Genomic DNA, 24936 nt, shown 5'->3' with positions numbered 1-24936 from the left:
AATATTGAGGGTCCATGCTATATTAGAAAAGATTTGCTGATGGGTTCATTTTACTCAATCCTGATAAAGGAAGATATTGAATTTGTGTTGATCAGAACAATATTGCAAAGTATATATCTTTAATACAGACCAGTAGTTTGTATGGCATGGAGTATTTGGTGTAGAATTGTTTTACTGTGCATCAGTTCCTTAAAAACTAAGTTTGCCCATAAAAATTAATGTGGACATTAAACTATTCGCCAGATTTTATGTTTCATAAAATAATAAGCATTTGATCAAAAAGTGATGAATGAGAGATTGATGCAATTACAAAGGTCATGATGTGATGCTTAATGTTTTGTTGTAGGCTTTTACTTTAAACCCCAAAAGAACAGATGCTATGATGAAACATGGTCAATATTATTTTAAGAATTTCAACTGGCCTATGGCAATTAAAGATTTTACAGCATTAATTAAAGAGGAGCCTAACAATGCTCAAGCAAGGTAAGCAATGTAACTTTAAAATAATGTTAAAGTTTCTTTTCTATAATGCAATTTTTTAAAGATACTTAGAAGTACCTTCGCTGTTAATTTCCACCAGGGGTCTTCCAAGCTTTTGCTGTAAACTGGTGGAAAATCTGTGGGAAAATTTAGATAATCCTCATAAATAGTGTTAATGCTGTTTCTTCATGATTTCTATACACCTTCTACCAGAATTATGGTAGTTGATTGGAAGGCCAATGTGGAAATTCAAGGGTTAGTGAAGTAACAATAAATGAGCTTATATTTTAATCTCAATGCATGTTTTAAATCAGGCATCAAATTTAGAATTGTAGTTTGGAAAAATATTTTAAATTTTCATTTCAGTTCATCTTTGGAAATTGTTGCCTTTTTGCTTCACAGCAATAGAGAGTCTCACCAGCTATTCTTGACATTCAGTGGCATTACCATCACCAAGTCCTGCACTATCAATATCCTTGGGAATCACCATTGATCAGAAACTCAACTAGAACAGTCAAATAAATACAATGACTACAAGGGCAGGTCAAAAGCAGGGTATTTTGCAGCAAGTGACTAACCTCTTGACATCCCATGGCCTTTCCACCACCCACAGCACACAAGTCAGGAGTGTGATGGTGCACTTGCTAGGATGAATGCAACTCCAACAACTTGGAGCATTGTATGCAGTTCTGGCTGCCACGCTATAGGAAGGATGTGATTAAGATAGGGAGGGTGCAGAAAATATTCACAAGAATGTTGCCTGGTCTGGAGAGCTTGAGTTACGGGGAGAGATTGGATGGGCTGGGACTGTTTTCCCTGCAACGAAGGAGGCTGAGGGGTTACCATGTAGAAATTTATAAAATAATGCGGGGGCATAGAGAGGGTAAATCATCACAGTCTTTTTCCCAGGATGGGGGAGTATAAACCTAGAGGCCATAGGTGTAAGGTGAGTGGGGGAATATTTTAAGGGGATCTGAGGGGCAATTTTTCATATAGAGGGTGGTGGTTATATGGAACGAACTGCCAGAGGAAATGGTAAAGGTGGATACAATTACAATATTTACAAGGCATTTAGACAGGTACATGGATAGGAAAGGTTTAGAGGAATATGGGACAAACACAGACAAATAGAATTAGCATAGATGGGCACCTTGGTCGGCATGGATGAATTGAATCGAAGGGCCTGTTTCCATGCTGCATTACTCAATGAATCAATGAATTTAAACCCTCAAGAAACTTGATACCATCCAGGGCAAAGCTATCCACATGATTGCCATAATGTCCACCCCTAAATGTTTATTCTCTCCATGACTAGCACACAGCGGCTACAGTAGCAATATCTGCAACACATACTGCAGTTACTCACCCAGATAACTCCAACAGCACCTCCCAAACTCGTGCCCTCTACCACCAAGATCAAGGGCAGCAGGCATATGAGGACACCTGGAAGTTTTCCAGCGTAAATAGATTGCCAGTCCTCCATCATCACTGGGTCTAACTCCTGGAGCTCCCTACCCAGCTCCACTGGAAGGGCTGCAATCATTCAAGAAGTAACTCACCACCACCTTCTCAAGGGCAATAATAATGGACAATAAATATTGGGCTTTGTCCACAATGCCCAGATCTGAAGAAAAATTAATGAAAAAAAATTACTTCTGTACTGGCAGTCTTCACTTGTTGTTATGGAACCATTCATTCAGTGTCCCATAAGTGATCTCCAAGATATGTGCTGAGTGATTAATACCTATTGGTGGTGTTCCAAAGTTGCAAATGTGACTTCTACTTCATGTAGATGGTTCCTTGCCAGAACCTAATGTAGCACCATAGTAACATAGTCCCATAAAATGTAAGTTTCCCTCAGCACAACTGCAAATGCTAGAAAGCTGAAATAAAAACAGAAAATGTTGAAAACACTCAGCAGGTCAAACAGCACTTGTGGAAACAGAAACAATTAATGTTTTAGGTCCTGGTCTTGAAACATTAACTGTTTCTCCATAGACTCTGCTTGACCTGATATGCTGATAATCTCGCCGTGGTGGCCATGATCCATGAATGCAAAGAACAAAGGCAGACATGACTCCTCACATGGACTCTAATCCCACAATAGTTATCCCAACCCCCCTCCACACACCTCACCCCATGACAAAAATGAAAGCAGGAGCACAAGAATAAATTATTAGCGAAGTCTTTACACATGATATTATACATTTAAATATACCTAAGCTTGCCTTTCACAATGGCTTCAGCCACACTGGTGAATGGCAGCTCTCTTGCAGAGCAGAAGCCATTAGGTGGTCATGAAAGGTGAACAGATCAGGGCATTGTGCAATCCCAAACTAGGCCATCTATCTTGCCAATATGGCAGAGATCTGGATTAACTGGCTGAGGGTCACTTTTAGGGCACAAATGGAGTGGCAGAGGTGGAGTGCATATTCAATCTTCCTGGGAGGGAATTGTGGAATTTTGCTCCACAGACTGACACCCCACGCCAGGAAATTATATGCCTGAACATGAAAAACAAATCATACAGTTACTATCATAACCTCAAAGTTCCTGTCAGCATTGAAATCTCTCTTCAATATTTTTATTAAATTTCAAATTAATACACATAACAATAGTAATTATACACATGGTGCAAAGAGATCGGGATTACAATAGTAATGGTTGACATATACAAACAAAGGGAGTAAAATATATAATCTGAACCTCCCAATTACTTACTAAATGAACGTGATACAAAAGAATTTGAAAAGAAATTTGATTATATGAAATGAGAACCCCAAAAATAAAACAAAAACCATAGTAAAACAACAAAGAAAAAAAATAATAAAAGCAAACCAAAAACTTCAAAAAAGAAAGCTGGACTGTTATTTCTTTGGTTGAAAAATATTATTATGTCATTAGCTCTGTTCCTCTATATTCAAGTAAAAGGTTATTGAAAGGGATTCAAAAAAGGTCTGCTTACATTATATAGAAATACTGAATAAATGGGCTCCAAATTTCCTCAAATTTAAGTGAAGGATCAACAGTACCACTCCTAATTTTTTCTAAGTCTAAACATGTTATAATTTGAGAAAACCATTGAAATGTGGTAGGAGGTATAGGATCCTTCCATTTAAATAGAATGGATCTCTTGGTCATTAATGTAACAAATGCAATCATAGCTGAAGCGGATAGATGGCCAGACTCCATCATTGGTAACCCAAAAATTGCAGTAATAGGATGAGGTTGTAAATCAATATTCAATACAATTGAAATAATATAAAATATGTCTTTCCAATATTTTTCCAAAAGAGGGCAGGACCCAAACATGTGTCAGGTAAGCCACCTCCGAATTACATCTGTCACATATAGGATTGATATGGTGATAAAAACAGGCTAACTTATCCTTAGCCATATGGGTCATGTGAACCACCTTAAACTGTATAAAAGAATGTCTAGCACACATTGAAGATGTATTGACTAATTGGAGAATTTTCTTCCATGTCTCTATAGGTAAAAGTATCTGAAGTTCTCTTTCCCATTCATTCTTAATTTTATCAAGTGTCTTCAGATGTATTTTCATAATCAGATCATAAATTATTGCTATCAAGCCCTTCTGATAAGGATTAAAACCTAAAATTTTTTCTGTAATTTCAATTTTATGTGGTATCGGAAAAGTAGGTAAAATAACTTTTTAAAAATTTCTAATCTGTAAATATTGAAAAAAAGTGATTGAGGCAAATTGTATTTATTAGACAACTGTTCAAAAGACAAAAGACAATTATCAATGAATAGATCACGAAAGCATGTTATTTCCTTCATTTTCCATAAAGAAAAATCTAAATCAATTCTGGATGGTTGAAAGAAAAAATTGGATTGGATAGGACTCGATAAAATGAATTTATTCAATCCAAAAAATTTATGAAATTGAAACCATATTCGTATTGTATGTTTAGTTATTGGGTTAATCATTTGTTTACTCAATTTAGTAAGTGCAAAGGGGAGCGAAGCTCCTAAAATAGAAGCTAATGAACACCCTTGCACTGACTCATGCTCAAGATACACCCATAGGGGACATTGAATTACATCTAAATCTTGTGTCCAAAAAATTAATTATCTAATATTAATTGCCCAGTAGTAAAAGCTAAAGTTAGGCAAAGCCATACCACCATCCTTTTTTAATTTCTGTAAATATTTCTTACTTAACTTTGGGTTTGTATTCTGCCAGATATTATTATATATATATATATATATATATAAATAAAAGAATTTCAGAATCAATAATATCAAAAAAGGATTTGGAGATGAAGGTTGGAACTGCCTGGAATAAATACAAAAATTTAGTTAAAATAGTCATCTTAACCTCATTGATTTGACCAATCAATGATATAGACAATGGGGACCATTTAGTAAGCAATCGTTTAACATGCTGAAGTAGAGAAGAATTGAATCGCCATTGTCTGGCACCAGAGGCTATGTCCACTAATTTGATTGATAGTTTCAATGGCGCGTGATCAGAAATGGCAATTGCATCATACTTACAGTCAATAACAGATGGAGCTAATCGAGAGTAGCTAAAGAAGTAATCAATTCTAGAATAGTTGTGATAGATATGAGAAAAGAATGAAAACTCTTTATCATATGGATGTAGAAATCTCTAAACTTATAAAATTCCGGAATCAACTAAAAAGGAATTAATAAAAACAACGGATTTGTTTGGAAGTACTTGACTCGACGCAGACCTATCCATCGAAGGGTTTAAACAACAATTGAAATCTCCACCCATAATCAATGTATATTCGTTTAAATTAGGAAAAGGTGCAATTAAAATGTTTAAAGAACTCAGGATGATCGACGTTAGGTGCATAAACAATAACCATAACAACTTTTTTGTTATGAAGTAAGCCAGTGATTAATAAAAAAATCTACCGTTAGGGTCTGAAATTGTTTCATAATGAACAAATGAAATTGAGGAGTCTATAAAAATAGAGACTCCTTTCACCTTCGCTTGTGAATTAGAGTGAAACTGTTGACCCCTCCAGAATCTAAAAAAGCACTGATTATCCTCTCTCCTAATATGAGTCTCCTGAGCAAAAATAATCTGAGCGTTTAATCTATGAAAAACTTTAAAGGTCATCTTCTGCTTAATTGGATTGTTTAAACCATTTGTATTCCATGAAACAAAATTAATCATATTATCCATTTTAATAAACTAAAACATATGGTATGTAAAGGGTTAACCTTGCTGCACAGGAGATTCACTAATAGGAAGAAGAAAAAAAGTTCAAAGAGGAGCCGGATATGACGACAATTCAGACATATTTGTATTTTTAGATCAGTCCAGAAGGAAAAAACTAAACTAAAAACAGCCCCACCCCCATCCCCACCCACAAAAGCCCGAAAACTGGCCAATAGACAGCCAGAATGCTACCTACTAAATCCCCTAACCCCACCTCTTTTGGTGGCAAATCTCCAAGTTAAAAGGAATGCAAAATACCACCAATAGTCAAAACATGGAGATACAAGTACCAAAAACATTTCAAAAATATAAACATTGAAACAAAACAGCTTACTGAGAAAATCCTACACAGTTAAAAATACTGAAGGGTGACATTTAAAAAATACAATCTTAGTAATATTACAGAAGAAAAAACAATTAAAAATATTAAAGTCGAATAATAAAAGGGGAAAAAATTGTAAAATAGAAACATGATAAATATCCATGTTCCAGAACCAAACACAAAAGTGTTAATAAAGGGTTAAAAAAAATCTCCGGACATAAAACGTTCAAATCTGTGAGTTAGTTATTACCTTGTAAACCAAATAAGTGTAAAAAATCAAATAGCGCATTTATTAACTACCTGGAGTCGAAAGTTAATCATTGAGAAATTCTTCAGCTTCATCCACGGAATTAAACCATTTACATGATTTGTCAGGGAGTACAATCCTCAGGCGAGCTGGAAACAGCAATGCAGGCTGATACTTCGTTTGATAAGCCGCGACATAATCAGTTTATAACGCAATCTCTCTTTCATAACTTATGGACTGTAATCTTCAACCAGACAAAACTTCCAATATTTGTATTGGATCATTTCTTGACGACGAGCAATTTGAATCAAATGCTCTTTAATACTCACATAGTGGAATCTCAATATTACTGGCCGTGGTTTTTGCTCTGCTGGAGGTTTTGATCGTGTTCACCAAGCGTTAAGACCAAGTATGGGGCGTACAGAGAAAGCTTCAGAGCCATACACATCCATCAGAAGTTTGGAAAAGAATTCAATAGGATTACCAGTTTCGACATCTTCGCGAAGGCCAATGATCTGCAACTTGTTCCTCTGACTTCGACTTTCTAAGTCAATAATCTTCTGTCTTTGCTGTTCCAGTATTTGGGTAGTCATAGTTAATTTCTTTTCCAATGAGCTCAGTCTACGATCTCTCTCTTTGCCAGCTTCATCCAGTTCAGCAACTAATTTCTGTTGCTTAACATTTTCCTATTTAAATGTTGTTAGTCTGTCTTCAACCTCCTTTGATGGTGTTTCCAAAGTGGAAAATTTCTGATCAAGTTTTTTATCCAGGAGTTTAGAAATAGCTTCCAAAGTAAGTTGAGGATCCCCATTCCCCTTGCTTTCAGCTGTAGCTTTAGCTCTGGTATTCATTTCTGGCAGTTAAAAATCAAAATCCAATCTTATAAAAGTATTCTAAAAGTCTTGTTAATACTTTAGCATAGGTAATAAGAGGGTGGTGAACAAGAAATTAAAAAGTGAGTGGAGCAGTGCCAAAATGCAACCTACTCCATCTGGCACCACCAAGAGAGACAGCATTGAAATCTACTGCCAGCCAGCAGAGCTTGAATGTCATTGTTCTGAGCATCCATCAGAGCACAGAGATGTTGAATGGCCTCTGGCCAAGCTACAAAAGTAGCTAAGTCTCTGTCGTTATATACCCTGAGGTTGGATCTGCTGTTGCTATCAAGGAACTGCTCAGTATTCATCTTCCGTAAAGAATGGTCTCCAAATTCTGCTCAAAAATTTGTGAATGATTTTGCAGGGCTCTCCCATATTCCTTGGCATTTCTTGCAGGCGCTTTGCAGGAATGGGACAATGGATCAACCAAAATCAATATCCAGATCCTTCAATGGATGTCCTTCCAGCCTGCCAGATTGAGGTCCAGTCCTGCCCAAGAGTCTTGTTTAACACAGAGTGCTCCTCTAAACTACCCTACACATTCCAGGAGATACCAGGATCTGAGCTGGATAGGGGTGACACATGCATTGATCGAAGGTCTTCTTTGTTTTTCTTGATTGAGTCCTACATATATGGGCATTCCCAAGAATCTGGAATGAGAAAGGGCATGGTGAAGGAGGGAATGGGTAAGAGACACTCATATGATAGGTGAATGTTTATAAACATTTTATTATGGATCAGGAAATATCAAAATTGTAAGGGCTAATTGCACCTGAGTACATTGTCACCCACAATAATTTCTGATTCACCAGTGGTGACTGCTTATTTGGTAGCAGCACCCATTATGACTAGAACTCTTTCTTCCAATTGAGTGAGCTGGTGAAATTGAAACCTCTTCAGTCAGCAAATGCAAGCATCTTATGTAATCGACCTTCTCCCACGAGATAGAGGAAAGCATTTCAATGTGTTTGAATGAAATACCACCCATGATGGAATAGTTTAGGTGTGTGTGAGGTCTATGAGATGTGAGTGATGGAACAATGGTAAGTGTTGAAGTGGTTTTGATGTCAGATGGGATTATAGCTGTCTCCTTCAACTTGAGGAGTCAGCCTATGACTCGAGTCATTAAACTACTTTCTGCTAGGACTAGGACCATCATGTCTCACTCCTGGAGTTCTCTTACCATATCAGAATCAGGTTTATTATCACTGACACAGGTCGTGAAATTTGTTGTTTTGCAGTAGCAGTACAGTGCAAGTCATAAAACTTACTATAAGTTATAAAAATAAATAAATAGGGCAAAAGAGGGATAACGAGGTAGTGTTCATGGTTTCATGGACTGTTCAAAAATCTGATGGCGAAGGGGAAGAAGCTGTTCCTAAAAGACTGAGTGTGGGTCTTCAGGCTCCTGTACTTCCTCCCTAGTGGTAGTAACGTGAAGAGGGCATGTCCCGAATGGTGAGGGTCCTTTAATGATGGATGCCGCCTTTTTGAGGCATCGCCTCTTGAAGATGTCCTTGATGGTGGGGCGGGTTGTGCCCGTGATGGAGCTGGCTGAGTCTACAATCCTCTGTAGCCTCTTTCAGTCTTGCACATTGGAGCCTCCATACAGGCAGTGATGCAACCTGTCAGAATGCTCTCCACTGTACATCTGCAGAAATTTGCAAGAGTCTTCAGTGACATACCAAATCTCCTCAAACTCCTAATGAAGTAAAGCCGCTGGCATACCTTTTTCGTAAATGCATCAATGTGTTAGGCCCAAGAAAGATCCTCTGAGATGTTGATTCCCAGGAACTTGAAGCTGCTCACCCTTTCCACCACTGATCCCTCAATGAGGACTGGTGTGTGTTCTCCCGACTTCCCCTTCCTGAAGTCCTCAATCAATTCCTTGGTCTTGCTGACATTGAGCGCAAGGTTGTTGTTGCGACATCACTCAACCAGCTAATCTATCTCATTCCTATACGCCTCCTTTTTGCTGTATCCTCCCAATGCTGTTTTATCCCAGCCCAGGGGAGTGTTCTTCGACCCTTAATGTGCAGGTCCTCTTGCAGCTGTTGATTTCTTCAACCTGTATGTCAATGTTGTAATTTATGAATCTAGGGTTGCCTCTTGTTCCTTTCCTCTAGGGCCATCATTCAATGCAGTTAGAAATGGTCTGCAATATCTTCCAGCAGTAATTTGGTTAAATAGTCAGCTTCCCTTTAAGAGATGACATTAGTTAGTGCTGCTTTCATACTGTTGGTACCCAGTATTCATGAGATTAATAGCTCCGAAAATATCTAATAGAGAAATTCTGTGATCCACAATTTAAAAGTGTACAATTTCTTGGTTTGGGAAGGAAAACCATACACCAATAAAGACAAAATGCACATCACCATTTTATCTTGTGTTTTTATGGACTAGACAATTTCTATCCCTTTAGGTTCAATTATTAGGAATACAGAATTAATGTTTTAGGGATTCTCAGTCCTGTGTTGACAGAACCCTCTATAAATACAGCTAATTTTGGATTTCCATCTGTCTTTCTTCAGTTTCTTTCTTCCTTTTTCTTTTAGATTCTAATTCTCTTATTCAGTACAACATTTCCTAATTGAATTGGAGCACTGATTCCTTTTCCTGTATGCTCATAGAGTTCACACAATTGGAAAATGGCCAAGTTTCCTCCCTCCTGCACACTTGTATGATTCTGTGGCTCTGGATGAGACCAAAGCAGATGAACTTGAATTAGTGACAGTATTGGTTAATGAAACAATTACAGCTGCGAGGAACCATGGTATACAATAAGCATAATCAAACAGTCAGAGGATACAAGCAAATATGTAGACAAATTTCTTGCAAGTGAAGAATCAATTGTAGAGGATTTCAACTAATAATAACTGATACAGATTTATTCTAAAGTATATTGAGGGGGCAGAGTTCTTAAAATGTAATGGAGAACGTTTTTAACCAGTATCTGGACAGCTCAATAAGAGCGGTGGATTCCTGGATTTAAGTTTCAAAAATGAAATTGGATAGGTGCAAGTGGTACCAGGAGCTTTTAATGTTGGTGATTATTGTTATGGAAAAGGATAAAGATGGATTAGGAGTAAGAATATGTAATTGGGAAAATGCCAGTTTTGCTAAACGGAGTGTGATTCACCAAAAGAGCTCAGAAAACAGCTACATAAAGGTAAATGAATTTCAGAGCAACGAGAGGCATCCAAGGATGAGATACTGAGGTTTGAGTGATATGTTACCAATAAAGATGTAAGTGAACGTCATGCATATCAAGGACCATGCAGGTAGGGTATAGTAAAAAAAGGTAAAGCTTACCTCAAACACCAAGAACTCATTGCTGGAGACACAAGAGCTTTCAGATGCTGGAATCTGGAGCAAAAAATATACTGCTGGAAGAACTCAGCAGGTCAAGCACCATCTGTGGAAGCAAAGGGTTGATTGGTGTTTCAGGACTGAGAGTGTAGAGGGGAGGTAGATAGTATTTAGAAGTGAGAGGGAAGGGGGCAAGATGAAGGTTGGTAGGTGATAGGTGGAACCAGGAAATTGGGGGGGGGGGGGGAGTGTTGAGATAGAAGCCGGTAGGTGACAGCTGCATGGTAGGTGACAGGTGGAGGGGCGAGTGAGAGAGAAGGATTAGGCAGTTGGAACTGGGTGGGGAAGGGGATATGGATAGGAAAGGTGAACCGAGGGAAAAGAAACCCAGGTTGATAGGTATGTGGGTGATGGGCAGATGGAACCAAGTGGGAGGTGGTAATGAGTCTAGGTAACAAGGGAGAAGGGGAGGGAATAGAAAACGTGAACAGAGAGAGAACCTGGATGGACAGGTGGGAGTGCGAAAGGAACACAAATGCCTTGTAAGTAAGTAAACATTTAAAGCAAGCACTGTAAATTTGCAACAACACAAAAAGCTGGAGGAACTCAGTGGGTCAGGTAGCATCTATGGAAGGAAATGGACAGTCGATGATTCACATCAAGACCCTTCATCTGGACTTTATTTGCCTTGAGGTGACAATAATAGTGTATGTTTTTCTGGAATCCAGTAAAATGATTAACTTTTTTGAATATCTTGTGAGCAAGCTGTTCTTAAAGCAAATTATTATCATTTTCGGTGTTGATTTTGGATAGATGCCAGGAGTAAAATGAATTTTGAGTATAATTGTTAAGAAATGAGAATAGAGGCTATTTAACTCATGCGTTCTTTGATGAACTGTACGACAGAACCTTGGTTCCAATGGACTTTGGAGGCTGCTTCTTTGCCATCCACAGCGTTATTTGTCCTTAAGGTACTTGTTTCATGTTTTGGTCCCATTGTACAAAAGATAATGCAGCCTATACCAAAGCACTATCATGTGGGACACCTTTTAGAGTCTGTATTAGGATAGTTGAAATCCTTTACAATTATTTTTCCGCTTGCCAAAAATTTGTCTACATATTTCCTCCTCTTCCCTCTGATTGCTTTGACATTCTTATTGTATATCACAGTTATTTACAGCTGTAATTGTTTCATTAACTGAAACTAATTTGAGTTTATCCCTTTCTCTATAATCACTCAAGGCCACAGAATCATAGAAGTGTGCAATCTTGAGCCCACTCATTTACTTCTGTCTGCATTCATCCCAGGGCCACTAGGCAATTGTTGAAGTCTCTAGTGATTAGCTTTACCTGCAATTTAATTGACCAATGATTTGGTTGTAGTGAAGTGCAGTTTGTTTATTGAGTGTGGCTTCCTGAGAGGAAGTCGGAGATGGGGTTGCATAGAATTCCTCTCGCCCATGAGTAGACAGCCTCTTACTGACTGTACAGAGGCAAAGGTTGCAAGGTTGCTGCAGTATAAAAGCACAATGGCAGTCAGCAAGAAAACCATAGATCTGCACAATGGTCACTGTTGATCAAACATCAGTTGCACATGAATGTAATCAAAACTTTTGCATTTCATGAAAACAGCATGGTAATCTGAATGAGCAACTGGGATTAGTCATTCTGGACATGGTGGCCTACATTCTGCAGCAATCTCAGAGTACAATGTGAGTGTTAATCCTGGGGAAATGTTATTTATTTTAGAAAATGCAGTACAGTATCATTTACCAGCATTATGAATGCATGAGCTGCAGACTAATGTTACTAATATCGCCTACTGTCATAGGAAAGGGTTGGACATTGTGAAAGAATGGTGATTCTAATGAGGAATTGATCAGTCCAACCTATGGAAAAAATAAACAATGTAAATGGATTTTTGAGAAGCATGATTTGAGTACTGTATCCACATGATTATCACAAGTGATGCTTTCTAAAAGTGTTCTCCATTGTCAGCTGACTCTAATCTACATTTTATTCCAGGAATAGGATTAATTAATCAGCTATACACAGGCAAAATGGGCTGAATAGCTCCCTCCTATGAATGTAATATATATTTCTATGATTTTTTTTTCTATTCTAGGAATTATCGTGGACAAGCATATGCTAAACAAGGATTGTTTAGAGAAGCAATTTTGGATCTGTCTGTTGCTATTCATTTGGAGCCTAACAACTGGATGGCTTTCTATCATAGAGCCTGCTTGCTACGGAAGGTTCACCCATGTAAAGCTTTACAGGACTTCAGTGTTTCAGGTAGATTGTACAGTAAATATACATTGTGGTTAGTGGTTATACAAATGTTACGAAAAGTTGATTTGTCTACCTACGACAAGTTACTTAGAAATTGTAAAGAACCTAATAATGATGACCACGAAAACTACAGATTGTTGTTAAAATAACTCCTTCGGGGAAGAACTATGTGATCATTAGCTGACTGCAGGCCCGTCCCATGTGATTGACTCTTAAATTCCCTCTGAAGTAACCCAACAAGCCATTGCGTTGTACTTTTACAGCTATGTTCAAACAGAGAAAGAATAAAGCTGGATGAACCACCTGGCATTTAATTCAGATGCAGCAAAGAGTTCCCAGCTCAGTCAACCTTGCAATGTATCCCTCATAAATATCTGGGGAATGATGTCCAAATGGGCAGAACTGTTCCATGGACTAGTCAAGCAACTGTCTGACAAAATTCTACTCTCAGATTCATGTGTTACTGGCAATGTCCCTTCATCACAATTCCTGGATATGTCTTGTCCTACCAGTAGGACAGACCCACTAGGGGTGGGAGCACCATGGTATATAACCGGAAGGGAGAAGTCCTCATTATGGACCCTGGACCCCATGAAGTCTCATGGTATCAGGTCAAGTATCGTGAGGATTGTGGAGGAATTGAAATGAGGTTAGCGTTGCCAAAGTGGAGTTGTCAGGAGGTTGCTATGGAGGAATCCAAGACAGGGTCAGGCAAATGATCAGTGAGGTGGGTGGGAGTATTAGATGTTTGGGGGTTGTGGGGTTCTGAATGTAAAATTCAACAAATCTTATGTCATACTGTCTTGATCAGTGGGAAGCAAAACTGGTCAAGCAAAGGATGTGAGCTTGTGGAGGTGGGTAATATGGGGGCCTGAAGGAGAGCCAAATAAGTGCTTGCCTTCAAGGGATGCTACCTGAGGTGCGATCTCAGTGACATCTTGGGACCCAGCTGTGAATGAAAATCAAAAAACTGGAGATGCTGGAAATCTGGAATAAAAACAGAAAGTCTAGAAACATAGCACGTCAGGCAAAATCTATGGAAAGAGAAACCAAGTTAAAACATTTTGGGTCCAGCATTTTCTGATGTTAACCTGGTTGTGAATGCCTGCTTCTGCTTGAATGACCTGTAGATGGATATGCTATGAAAATTACAGAAGTAGCATCTGGACATGTTTTACATGCCTTTTGGAGGTTACTTCTCGTGTTCTGAGTCTTCTGAGCTTTAATACACTTAATGCTTGGAGTATCTGGAACAAAAATGATGGACTATGCAACCTGCATGAAGCCCATGATTTTCTGTAGTGTTTTATTTTTCTTTGAAATTAGATCACACAGCACAAATCAGTATTTGCTACACAATCCAGTATTTAAATTGACATACTTTACTTTTCATATGCTAGTTAAGCAGATTTACTAAAGAGTCTATGTGCTTCCCTTTACAGTGCTTATCAATAATGAGGTTGAGAATTTGAATTCATTTTTACATCGTGGAATTTTGTACACTGAGCTCAGTCAGTGGCAAGCGGCAATATGGGACTTCAAATGTGTACTCAAGCTCGACAGGTACCTGCTTAGGTCTACTTTCATTTTTAGTTAGTTAGCTGATTGCACCAGGAGGGAAATTATTAAAGCATCATGCTACTGTGATGAGATACCATATGAAGATTAATTGTATTCCAAATCTTTTCTGTTGATTATACCATGAGGTTTGTAAGAAGAACCATGATATTATTGTAACCACTGTTTACACTGGGCTGCGTACAAGGAAACACAGCTCATGCCTTCTTTATGTAGAAACAATGTTAAAGTTGTTGTCCTTTTAAAGCTACTAGTTATCACTTGTTCAATATGAGGCAGCCACAGTACACTTTTATATTTGATGACCGATGGCAGTGAAGGATCTTAACACATCAGTTTAAGCTTTTGTAACTTTTTTTCATGGAAAGAGTTTTACCTGTTTGAAATGTTTCTAGAAATGTGGCAAGCACACTTTAAGTGGAGGCAGTATAGGCAAGTCTCCTTTCATCAGGTGTGTGTAGTAGAGTCTGGAGTAGCAAGTAGCACAGACAAATTATCATATTTGCATTATTCTTGCATTTGGTTTCTGTTGTACTTGTTGACCTCATCGAAATCATACATGCCAGTAGAACTCTGTTTTGCATCTCCTTCTTCAAAGTTTGGTATATTATTATTTCAATGACAATAACAAAAAATGATGGCAAAAGAGACAGCAGATGCTGGAATCTGGAACATTTTTTGTGACATTAAAAATGTGGGAGGTGGCACTAAAAACATCAACTTAAATAGAAGTTAACAAGAACATAGCAATTACTGTATAGCATATTAGCCATAAATTTTGGCATTAAAATATTCCTGATAACACCTGTATAAAGCTTACCTATCTTTAAGATATCCACTAACACATCAGCTCTCTTAATGATTGCACTTATGGGTAAGGTTTATACTATGTGTGGACTGTGGGTGCATAATTATTATCGGTAGTGAAGGTTGCACATGTCTGTAGCCATGATCATTTATTCTGCTCAAAATCTCTTGTTGGAAAATTGGAAGGCTTGATAAGTCACAAGGCTCTGTTTCTGGAGTCTTGACAAAATTGTTCAGTTGTATAGCTTGATCTTGCTGGCCAATCTCTGCATTTTGCAACTCCAACATTCTTGTTCTTTTGTCTTATGTTCTGACTCTCGAACTGCTCCCATTCACTCATTGACTACTATTAGCAGCCATAATCTAAAACTCTGGAATTATCTCCTGAAAACTGTTCTGCCTTTTCACTTCTTTTCTCTTCTGAGGCACTCGGTAAAACCTTAGTCTTTGATTAAGCTTTTGTTCAACTGTCCTGAAATCTCCTTATGCAACTCGACATCAATTTTTGTTGATTGTGATTCAATGAAGTGCTTTGTTATGTTAAAGTTACCATGGAAGACGTTGCTGTTGATGTATTGATATTTTTCCAAAGAAATATAACTGTCCAATCATTAATAGTTACTTCTGAATTATGTAAATATTCCTGTCTGTGGAGCTGTATTGCCCCACAAGGCTATTGTAATGTTACCATATTCATGACTAACTGGTAGAGGAAGCTGTGGTTTGAGGTTCCCAGCTGCTCCAAAAGGGCAGCAGTCTTTCCGGTGCCCAAGAAAAGCAGGATGAGCTGCCTCGCAGACTATCTGTGACAATGTTAGATTGCTGCAAAGCAGGTACTAAGCATGGCTGTTCTATCCAATAGAAACCCATTCATTGATATCAATTAATGCATAAATGCATACATTTAAAGAACAACAATAATAAATCCTCACCTAGCAACTGTTTTTTGAAGTCTTCCTGATATCCTTTCACATTTTAAGTGCTGAACCAAAACTGGTTCTAGATTTGAACTTTAAGAAAGTTCTTCTTGTCAGACTTACTTGGATTTGCTTCTTCACTTCTTGAATACTGCACTGGATTCATCCTGGGCACACTTTCACAACTGAGTGATTCATCATCCAGATTTACTTCATTTCTTGGAGAGATCATATGATCTACACAAGCACTTCAGATTCATGTCATCAGCTTCAACCAATTGTCTCTTGGTTCCACAAACCTCTACAATGGTACCAACCTATCACTCGTGAGTGCTTGACTTGCTTGGCATTAAATAAAACAAATCTATGTGAAACCCTATTTCCCATTGAATCGCGTGTTATGTGAAGATGCGTTTCTATGGGATATTTTTCTCTCAACGGTAATGATATTATTACAGGTGCTGGTTCACAGCAAAGAGGCTACTTAAGAGATTGTATTCTCAGTTTCCAAAGCAAATCTCTTAAGTGGCCAACGGCTGTGTAGATGTTGTTGCACAAAGATTTTCCTCCGGCATCAAATGTTTGTAAGATATCAAGTTTTACATCTAGTGAAATTCCTTTACATGTCCATACGCAGATGCACATAAGTAGATTTTCAGATAAATCTCAGTGTTCTGTACAAGTTCATGTTAGTATGTTTGATGAAGTTAAATTCAGTTTTTGCTGAGGTCAGTGATGACTGCAAAATTAAGGTCAATGTGTGTTTGTTTCCCACTGCATAATGTTAGGGCAAGTAACTTAATTATTTGCCCTGAATTTCTTAGCAGCTGTAACACTCATCACTTGCCTACCTATGTGTGCATTAACCTTGTATGGATCACCTGTACCACCATCAGGAACACCTACCATTTCGCCCCTTGCCTGCACTTTGGTAAATCCTACCACCTGACTGTGCTGCTTCTTCCTGCATACAGGCAGAGACTAAAGAGCTTGGCACCAGAGGTGAGGACTATGAAGAGCTGGTTAAGGGAGGCAGAGGATTGAATACAGGACTGCTTCAAATCAGTGAACTGGGCCATGTTCAAGGATTTGTCAGCAGACCTGAATGAATATACCACAGTTGTCACCAACTTCATAAAGAACTGCATGGACGAGTGTGTACCCACAAAAACAGTCCAAGTCTTTCCCAGCCAGAAACCTTGGATGAACCAGGAGATTCGTAATCTACTGAAGGCTGGATCTGTGGTGCTTAGCACGGATGATACAGAGTCATACCAGAAGTCCAGGCACTACTTACAGAGGACCATTGCAAGCATGAATGGACAGCTCTGGACTAAACTGGAATCACAGACGGATGTTCAACAGTTAAAGCAGGGCTTGCTCGTCATCACTTCCTACAAAGCGAAAATAGGTAGCATTAGTGGCAATGAAGCATCACTTCTGGATGAGCTCAATGCTTTTTATGCATGCTTTGAAAGAGAGAATAATAACATTCTTACACAAGCCTCCATAGCTCCAGTTAACCCTGTGATTTCAGTCTCTGAGGCCAAGTCAGGGCATCCTTCAAGAGGGTAAACCCTTAAAAAGCATCCAGCTCAGTCGGCTTACTAGCCAAGTGCTGAAGATCTGTGCAGACCAATTGGCTGGCGTATTCAAGGACACCTTCAACCTCTCACTTCTGTGGCTTGAGGTTCCCACCTGCTTCAAAAGGGCATCTGTAGTACCGGTATCTAAGAAGAGCACAGTGACCTGCCTCAATGACTACCATCTGGTAGCATTAGCATCCATCGTACCAATGTACTTCAAGAGATTGATTATGGCACAAATAAACTCCAACTTCAGAAATGATTTGGATCCCCTTCAATTTGCCTATCACCACAACAGGTCAACAGCAGATGCTATCTCACTGGCTGTCCCCTCAGTTCTGGATCAACACTATCAACCCCTCCAAACTTATCACCAAGCCCAAAGACCTGGGCCCCTCTGCCTTCCTTTACAACTGGATCCTTGACTTTCTCACCGGCAGGTCTTCATCAATATGGATCAGTCACAACATCTCCTCCTCACTGATTATCAACAGGTGCACCTCAAGGCAGTGTGCTCAGCCTCCTGCTTTACTCTCTTTATGCCCACAAACGTGTGGCTAAGTACAGCTCCAATACTATCTATAAATATGCCAACAAGACCACTGTTGTTGGCTGAATCTGAGGGGTGATGAGTCTGTACAGGAGTGAGATAGACATGTGGTTGAGTGGTGCTGCAATAACAACCTCACCCTTAATGTCAACAATACCAAGGAGCTAATCATTGACTTCAGAAAGGGAAAGTTGGGAAACCACGTACCAGTTCTTATTGGTGGGTCAGAGGTGAAGAGAATAAGCAGCTTCAAATTCCTTGGCATTAACATCTTGGATGACCTGTCCTGGGCCCAGCACATTGTTGCAATAACAAAGAAGGCGCGTCAACAGCTCTACTTTCTCAGAAGCTTAAGGAGATTTGGTATGTCACCAAGTACTCTAACTTCTACAGAGGCACTACGGCCTGGTATGGCAATTCCAGTGCACAGGAAAACGAGGCTGCAGAGAGTCATGAACACAGCCTGGTCCATCACAAGCACGGTCCATCACAAGCACAGCCCTCCCCACCATTGACAGCATCAACAGGAGGCAGTACCTCGAGAAGGCAGCATCTCTCCACAAGGATCCCTACCATCCGGGTCATGCCCTCTTCTTGCTGCTACCGTCAGGCAGGAGGTACAGAAGCCTGAAGTCCCATACCACCAGGTTCAGGAACAGCTACTGTCCGACAACAATCAGGTTCTTGAACCTACTTGCACAACTCCAACCCTACCTCAGTAATTGGAACACTACAGTCTTCGATTATGTATTTGTTTCTTTATTGCACTGAGGTCTTGCTTTTGCACACTTCTTTTCACTGTATGGTATGATTTTATATATAATTTATATTCTGTGTGTTGTCTGTACCAATGTGCCTGTGATGCTGCTGCAAACAAGTTTTTCATTGTATCTGTTCCTCACCATACTTGTGTTAATAAACAATGCACATGATGATAAACTCGATTTGGCTTGACTGATGAGAACTTCTTTGTAGAAGCTGTGCCAATCTCCTCAATGACAGACATGGCACATCACTGGCAAGGAGACATGGCACCCTCATCAAGCATTGCACATGGCTTACCACATGGAAATTGCATCTTGTGATGGGGCCAGAAAAGCTGAAAAGAACGATAGCTTTTTCCCCTGACTTAGCCAGCAGTCAAAACTGTCAATAAACAGGGAATGTTTATTCCAAAATATTCAAAATATTTGAAATGACTAAGAATTAAACTAATTTTAAAAAATAAAAACTTTAAAAATTAAAACACTAGACTTAAAACAATTAAAATATTTAAATAAACATAGATCAAAACATAAATTTACTGAAGATTCTTAGAGCCTTTGCAGCCTTTCTTTTCTACTGAACTGATGGAGCTGCTGTTGCCAGGTCTGACCTCGCACAGGTTCAGTGGGTTTCTTACCAAGCATAACTGTTGAGGGATTACAAGAAATGTATGCCCTGCTGCAGCAGAATTCCTTGAGAATTCACAGTGGAACCGTTGTCGTCATGGAAGAAAATACAGGCCTTTAACCTTGCTGCTATCATGTCCCCAGCTACCAGTGTGTGACTATTTATCTCAAGGTTTCAATGCCATCCAAACCATAGGATATGGTAAACAGAAGGTATATATTTTTGGTGGATAATTTGTTATAGGAACAGAGGTTTTTGGACCTTCCTCAATTATCTGCTTGTTCTTGTCCCTGTATTTGAACGATAATTTAATGCAAAAAATGAGTGCCGCACTAAAGGTAATTAATCTGCCAGTGAAATACGTGAAATTGGAGGTAAATGTGTTAAATTAAATATTACATGAGGTCTTGGAAATGTACTATTCTTCATCTGTAATTCTTTTCACCTTGTGTTGAAATATTCTATGTGGTTAGAGGATTAAAATTCAATGTACAAACAACTACAGCTTATCGTGAAGCAGAATTAATAAAAAAATCAAAACTGATTTTATTTTGGGCACACTTCACACATAAAATATTTATTTTAATACATGTAAATGTGGTAAATACTGGTGCCAAACTTGGTGGTATTTCTTCTGTGCACCCGGGTCCTTGACTTTGAAGTGTACAGGAGGGTAGGATCACTACTGATCATGAACTTAGTGATGGGTTAGAGGTATTGTTCTTTGGACATACTTCAGTTGGCTCAAAGCTGTACTGGTACATGAGGGGCAGCATGGAATTTTGACATCAATGTCTTCCTTTACAAAGAGGTGGCTCCCAAGATATGGTCAAATGTTCTACTTTTTTCAAGGTCTCTCCATGGACTTTGATTGTTGGGAGTGCAGTTGTACGATAGAGCGAAGTTGAAAGAGCAGCTTTGTCTTCTGGACATTTATTACAAGACCCTTTTGTACACTTCAGTGAAGGAGATGATAACTTGGAGCTTTGTCTCTATCTGTGCAAGTTCTCTAAATCTACAGGCAGCCTAGGCTAAATAATGTCAGCATTCTTGCTCTGGTCAAAATCTCCAGCACTGAAGCTCTGATCACACTTAGCCAGCTTAGGTGGGCATGCCACATTGTCTTTGTGTCTGACACAGACTCGCAAATCGACCATCCAGTCTCCATCATGGAAAGAGGTTTCCAGGAAAATGGTGGGAATATTTCAAGGGATTCTTAGAGGTTCATGCACATCTCATTAACCCATAAGAATCCCTGGCCCATTACCACTCAAAGTAGAGAAGGTGAATCTAGGAAATCGCTGAGTGGCTTGACTCTCTAAGTGGGAGCACATAGAATGTATTCACAAGCAGTGGAAGGAGCACACCATATTACAACCTACCCACTGATCTACCCCACAAAGCACCCCCTGCTCCACCTATGGTAAGGACTGTAGATCCTGCATAGGAGGACAACAGTCACCCGTGAACCTGCAGAAATGGAGTGGAAGCAAGTTATCCTTGGATCTGAGGGACTGTCTAAAAAGAACCTTCCAATCAAATATAGATTTGGAACTTTTTTACTACTTCCCTGTTAAATATTTGAACTATCGAATAAATTCATTTTATATTTTTTAATTACCATGATTCCTAATCAAAAGTTTGCTGATGTTATTCTGGATTACACTGAGATATCTACATTATGCCTTAGTGATCTTGAACTATGTGTAGGATAAATCAGCCACTATTCATTTTGCTGACCCTCCATGTAAAATAACTATTGTTAGGAGTTTACACACTCAAAAGAATGGTCAGTTGTGAAAGATCCCATGTCCCTGTTGACATTCACTTTCTAGGTTCACTCATAAGAAGTGACCACGTGGAACCACCTATCGACAACAGTATTCAGTGTTAGGATTGCTTTTTATTTGGTGTATACTGTTCAGCACCTCCTCGCAAAATTCAACCATGATGCTGTTGCTCAAAACTCTGTTACTTTAACCATAGATGAATATTTTCAGGTTTACATCCAAAGAATATAAATGAGAGTTGGCTGAAGAATGCACTTTAAATTCTAGATGCTGTGTTACATTATTAGTAAATCAGAGCTTTTCTATATGACTAATACACCCTGTGCTTTATTTCCAGAGCAGTTTGTTTGGCTCATATAAATCTTGGGCTTATTTTCCTCTTGCAAATGGATCACTATTATGAAGCAATTCGCAGATTTACAGATGCCTTAAAGGTTGAACCAACTTCCACAAAAGCATATGTGTGTCGGGCAGAGGCATATCATAAGGTATGCATGTGCTTGAAACAAAATTGTTAAACCTGAATTTTGCTGCTGTTGATTACCTTTGCATCACTATGCAGTATATTTTAATTGATTAATTACAATTATTTCCTAATCAAAATGTAATTTTAATCTGGATTATACTGAGATATCTCCATTATGCCTTGCTGACCTTGAACTGTGAGGGATAAATCAGCCAGTGTTCATTTTGCTGAACCTTTGCACATACTTCTAATAGAAGACATTTTGTATCAGTAGGATGGTCACGTATGATATTTCCCACGGTTAAATAATCCATTGACTTTATGTATGACCTTTAATATTTCAATTGTGCATAAACACCAGAAGCACAGTTAGTTTGCAGAAGTCATACTATACATTTTGTATTGCTGCAGTATTGTGGCAAATTAATTGGTTTACATGAGGGAGGAGCCAAGTTTGTCAATTCAATGTAAAAAATTATTCAAACTTCTGTGAACCACTATGATTTATATAGATGGGGCAGGGTTTCTAGGATAGGTGCAAACTGAACCTTGTAGCATATGTAAGTATAAGAGTACCTCTAAGAACTGAATTTGTTATTATATGAGCCACTGTTGACAGCTGTGAGTATATTACCTTCAGTAAGGAATGTTTTACTGATAGCCCTCTCTCTCTCTGTTAATTGCTCTTAGACGTAGCATCACTAAGGAGCCTACAGGAATTCCATTGGTTTGAATTTAGTAAGTTGCTGTTTGAGGGAGAAGCAGGACAATGATCCAGTTGACAGCAAATAAAGAACAGGGTATAAAGAAGAAGTAGAGCAAAGATTATGGCAGGCAGTAGATTTGACAGATGTGTTAGTGAGCTCAAAATACAAATAAACACAGGATATGGAACAAGTAGAAATGTTTGTGAGAGTGAACATTATTATAGAGGTCCTGGTGGAAGATGTAGGACAGAGTAGCACAGTGATTTACAAGAAGAGTCAGTTGTTGCTGGTTGTAGGGTCAGGAAATGAATGAGATATTGGTGTGTCTACTGGCAGCACAGATTACAGGTGATATCTCATCCCAGGACATAGTGCAAACCTTGAAGGGATGTGTTAATTCAGTGTCATCAGAGATTTTTGAGAGCTGCAAGTCTGGAACATGCAACCAGGGGCGAGAAGAAACAGTTATCCAATATGTGATTAGGTTGTAGAACTCTGACAGAGACTTGAAATTTCAAGACCTTTTTTAGATGGAGCATTGTAAAGTCACTTAGTGTATCAACTGGCCATTGAGAGTTCAGGTGGAAGTACTTAATACAAAGAATGTTTGAGGGATCATGTAGAATGGCTAGCATATTAAGTCCCCTTCACAAATTATCGCACAAAGGGTAGCTTTAGCTCTAGGTGAAGTGCAACAGAGGACATATAAGCTTTGTAGAGCAAAATTCCTGCAACATTTTGACTTGCAATTGTTGTATGATGGCTCCAGCTATAGGGTGGATGCAGTAATTACTCACATGAGACCATGAACTACCAACTGAATGTGCTTACTGCACCCTCATCTCTGGTGAAGAAAAATTGCATAGGATAAAAACGGGACCCATTTTTGAGGTTATGTGATTTCAGAGATATCGGTTTGTCAGATGTTTCACTCTGATTGCAGATTTTTAGTCACTGGTAGAAATATTTAGATCAAAATTGGCAATTCCTACAATGATGGCATACCTGGTATTCTCTTTTGACCACTGCACATCAAAGTAGAACTCTACTATAGATTCACTTTCATGGCTGCCCTATGAGCAGGCAACATCTTATTTGGAGCAGGGTATTTTCAATTGCAAACTGTTGATGATTATTTTCTAGTGATGATAGAAGACACCAGGACCACAAATAAGAAATGTGCCTTCGATTCGGATGGAGAGAATTGGAGATGACAGTGAGCGAGTCAGTCAGGTTTTTCTAGAGAAGCTGGAATGAGCTGTCATAGAGTCAAGGTTGCATGAAGTAGGACCACAGAGTGGTGATTTCACAGCTGCTACCATTGTACATTTTGAGGGGTATCCATACTCGGTTTTTGGGAGTTGTCCACATGAAAGCTGTGTCCAGAGGCTTTGTGTACTGGCCTGGTATTGATCAGGACATTGAAAAGCTGATGAAGTCTTGTTTCATGTACCCAGACTGCAAGCCTCAGTTGCTGTTTAATTTGTGGTTAAAAATTTGTAAAGAATCAAAATAGCTCTTCTTGTTTAACAATATTTCAAAGGACCTAATATGACTGATGACCTATTTTATGATTGAATATATTTGTGACAGGTACATAATCTGAGAAGTGCTTTGAAAGATATAACATGTGCCATCCATCTCCAACCTCAAACACAGAACCTGTACCTCTTAAGGTGAGAATAGAAGATAATTTTTCAACCTCTTCATTATACTAAGAATTTTAATTTGCAACATGGATATTCAATCCATGACATAATGTTCCAAAAGGCAGAATAATATTTTGGCAGGATTTGCTTCATATGTAGGCATCCTCTTGCCTTCAAGCAAACACAATAGAAAATAGATAAAGATTATGTTAATTTGTTAAAATTGATCCTGCACTCACAACAATGACAATAAGCATAAAACAATTGAACTTAAATGCTCACTATGTTTTCAGTACTGGCAATGGGACAACACATTTGACTGGGCAGAAAATTGGACTGGGGAAGCTATGGCATTTGGTTTCTGAGAGCCTGACTCCAATATTTAGTCCTGAAACGAGAGCTTCTCAAGAGCATGTATGGCATCCCCATGATGAGACTTTCTCATTAATTCTGTTTCTCAAAAAAGTAAGGTGAAAGTAACTTAGCTGCCAGCAGTGGGCCAATTAAAACTTGGGTGCATAAGAGGGTGCATTAAAGGAGAGCAGATGTTTTGAAGGATTGTAGCATGAGAGTAGTTGCAGAGATAGAGAGTTTTAGAAGTATACATTGTTCGGGGTGTACCAGAAAGAGAAGGCTGAATGGTCAGTGTATTATATTGCCTGTATTGGTCAAGGGGTTAGACTTACAGCAGCAATGGTTTGCCGTCTGAGAGTGAAAGATTTGGTGCTCAGTTCAGTACCATTTC

The 24936-nt window shown here is 38.8% G+C and overlaps 1 protein-coding gene across 1 annotated transcript in view; it reads left to right on the top strand.

Moving 5' to 3' along the window:
• The window catches only part of ttc6 (tetratricopeptide repeat domain 6), a 165070-nt gene that overhangs the window by 85427 nt on the left and 54707 nt on the right, over window positions 1-24936 (top strand). Inside the window, exons 14-18 of the mRNA XM_052015541.1 lie at window positions 347-483; window positions 12583-12752; window positions 14192-14312; window positions 21707-21857; window positions 24136-24218. Coding sequence (XP_051871501.1) covers window positions 347-483; window positions 12583-12752; window positions 14192-14312; window positions 21707-21857; window positions 24136-24218 — 662 coding nt within the window. The remainder of the gene's footprint in view (window positions 1-346; window positions 484-12582; window positions 12753-14191; window positions 14313-21706; window positions 21858-24135; window positions 24219-24936) is intronic.

This window comes from Pristis pectinata, chromosome 1, assembly GCF_009764475.1.
Source record: "Pristis pectinata isolate sPriPec2 chromosome 1, sPriPec2.1.pri, whole genome shotgun sequence".
Lineage (NCBI taxonomy): Eukaryota > Metazoa > Chordata > Chondrichthyes > Rhinopristiformes > Pristidae > Pristis > Pristis pectinata.
The sequence above is the reverse complement of the archived record's forward strand: the minus strand, read 5'-3'. Positions and strand labels throughout refer to the sequence as shown.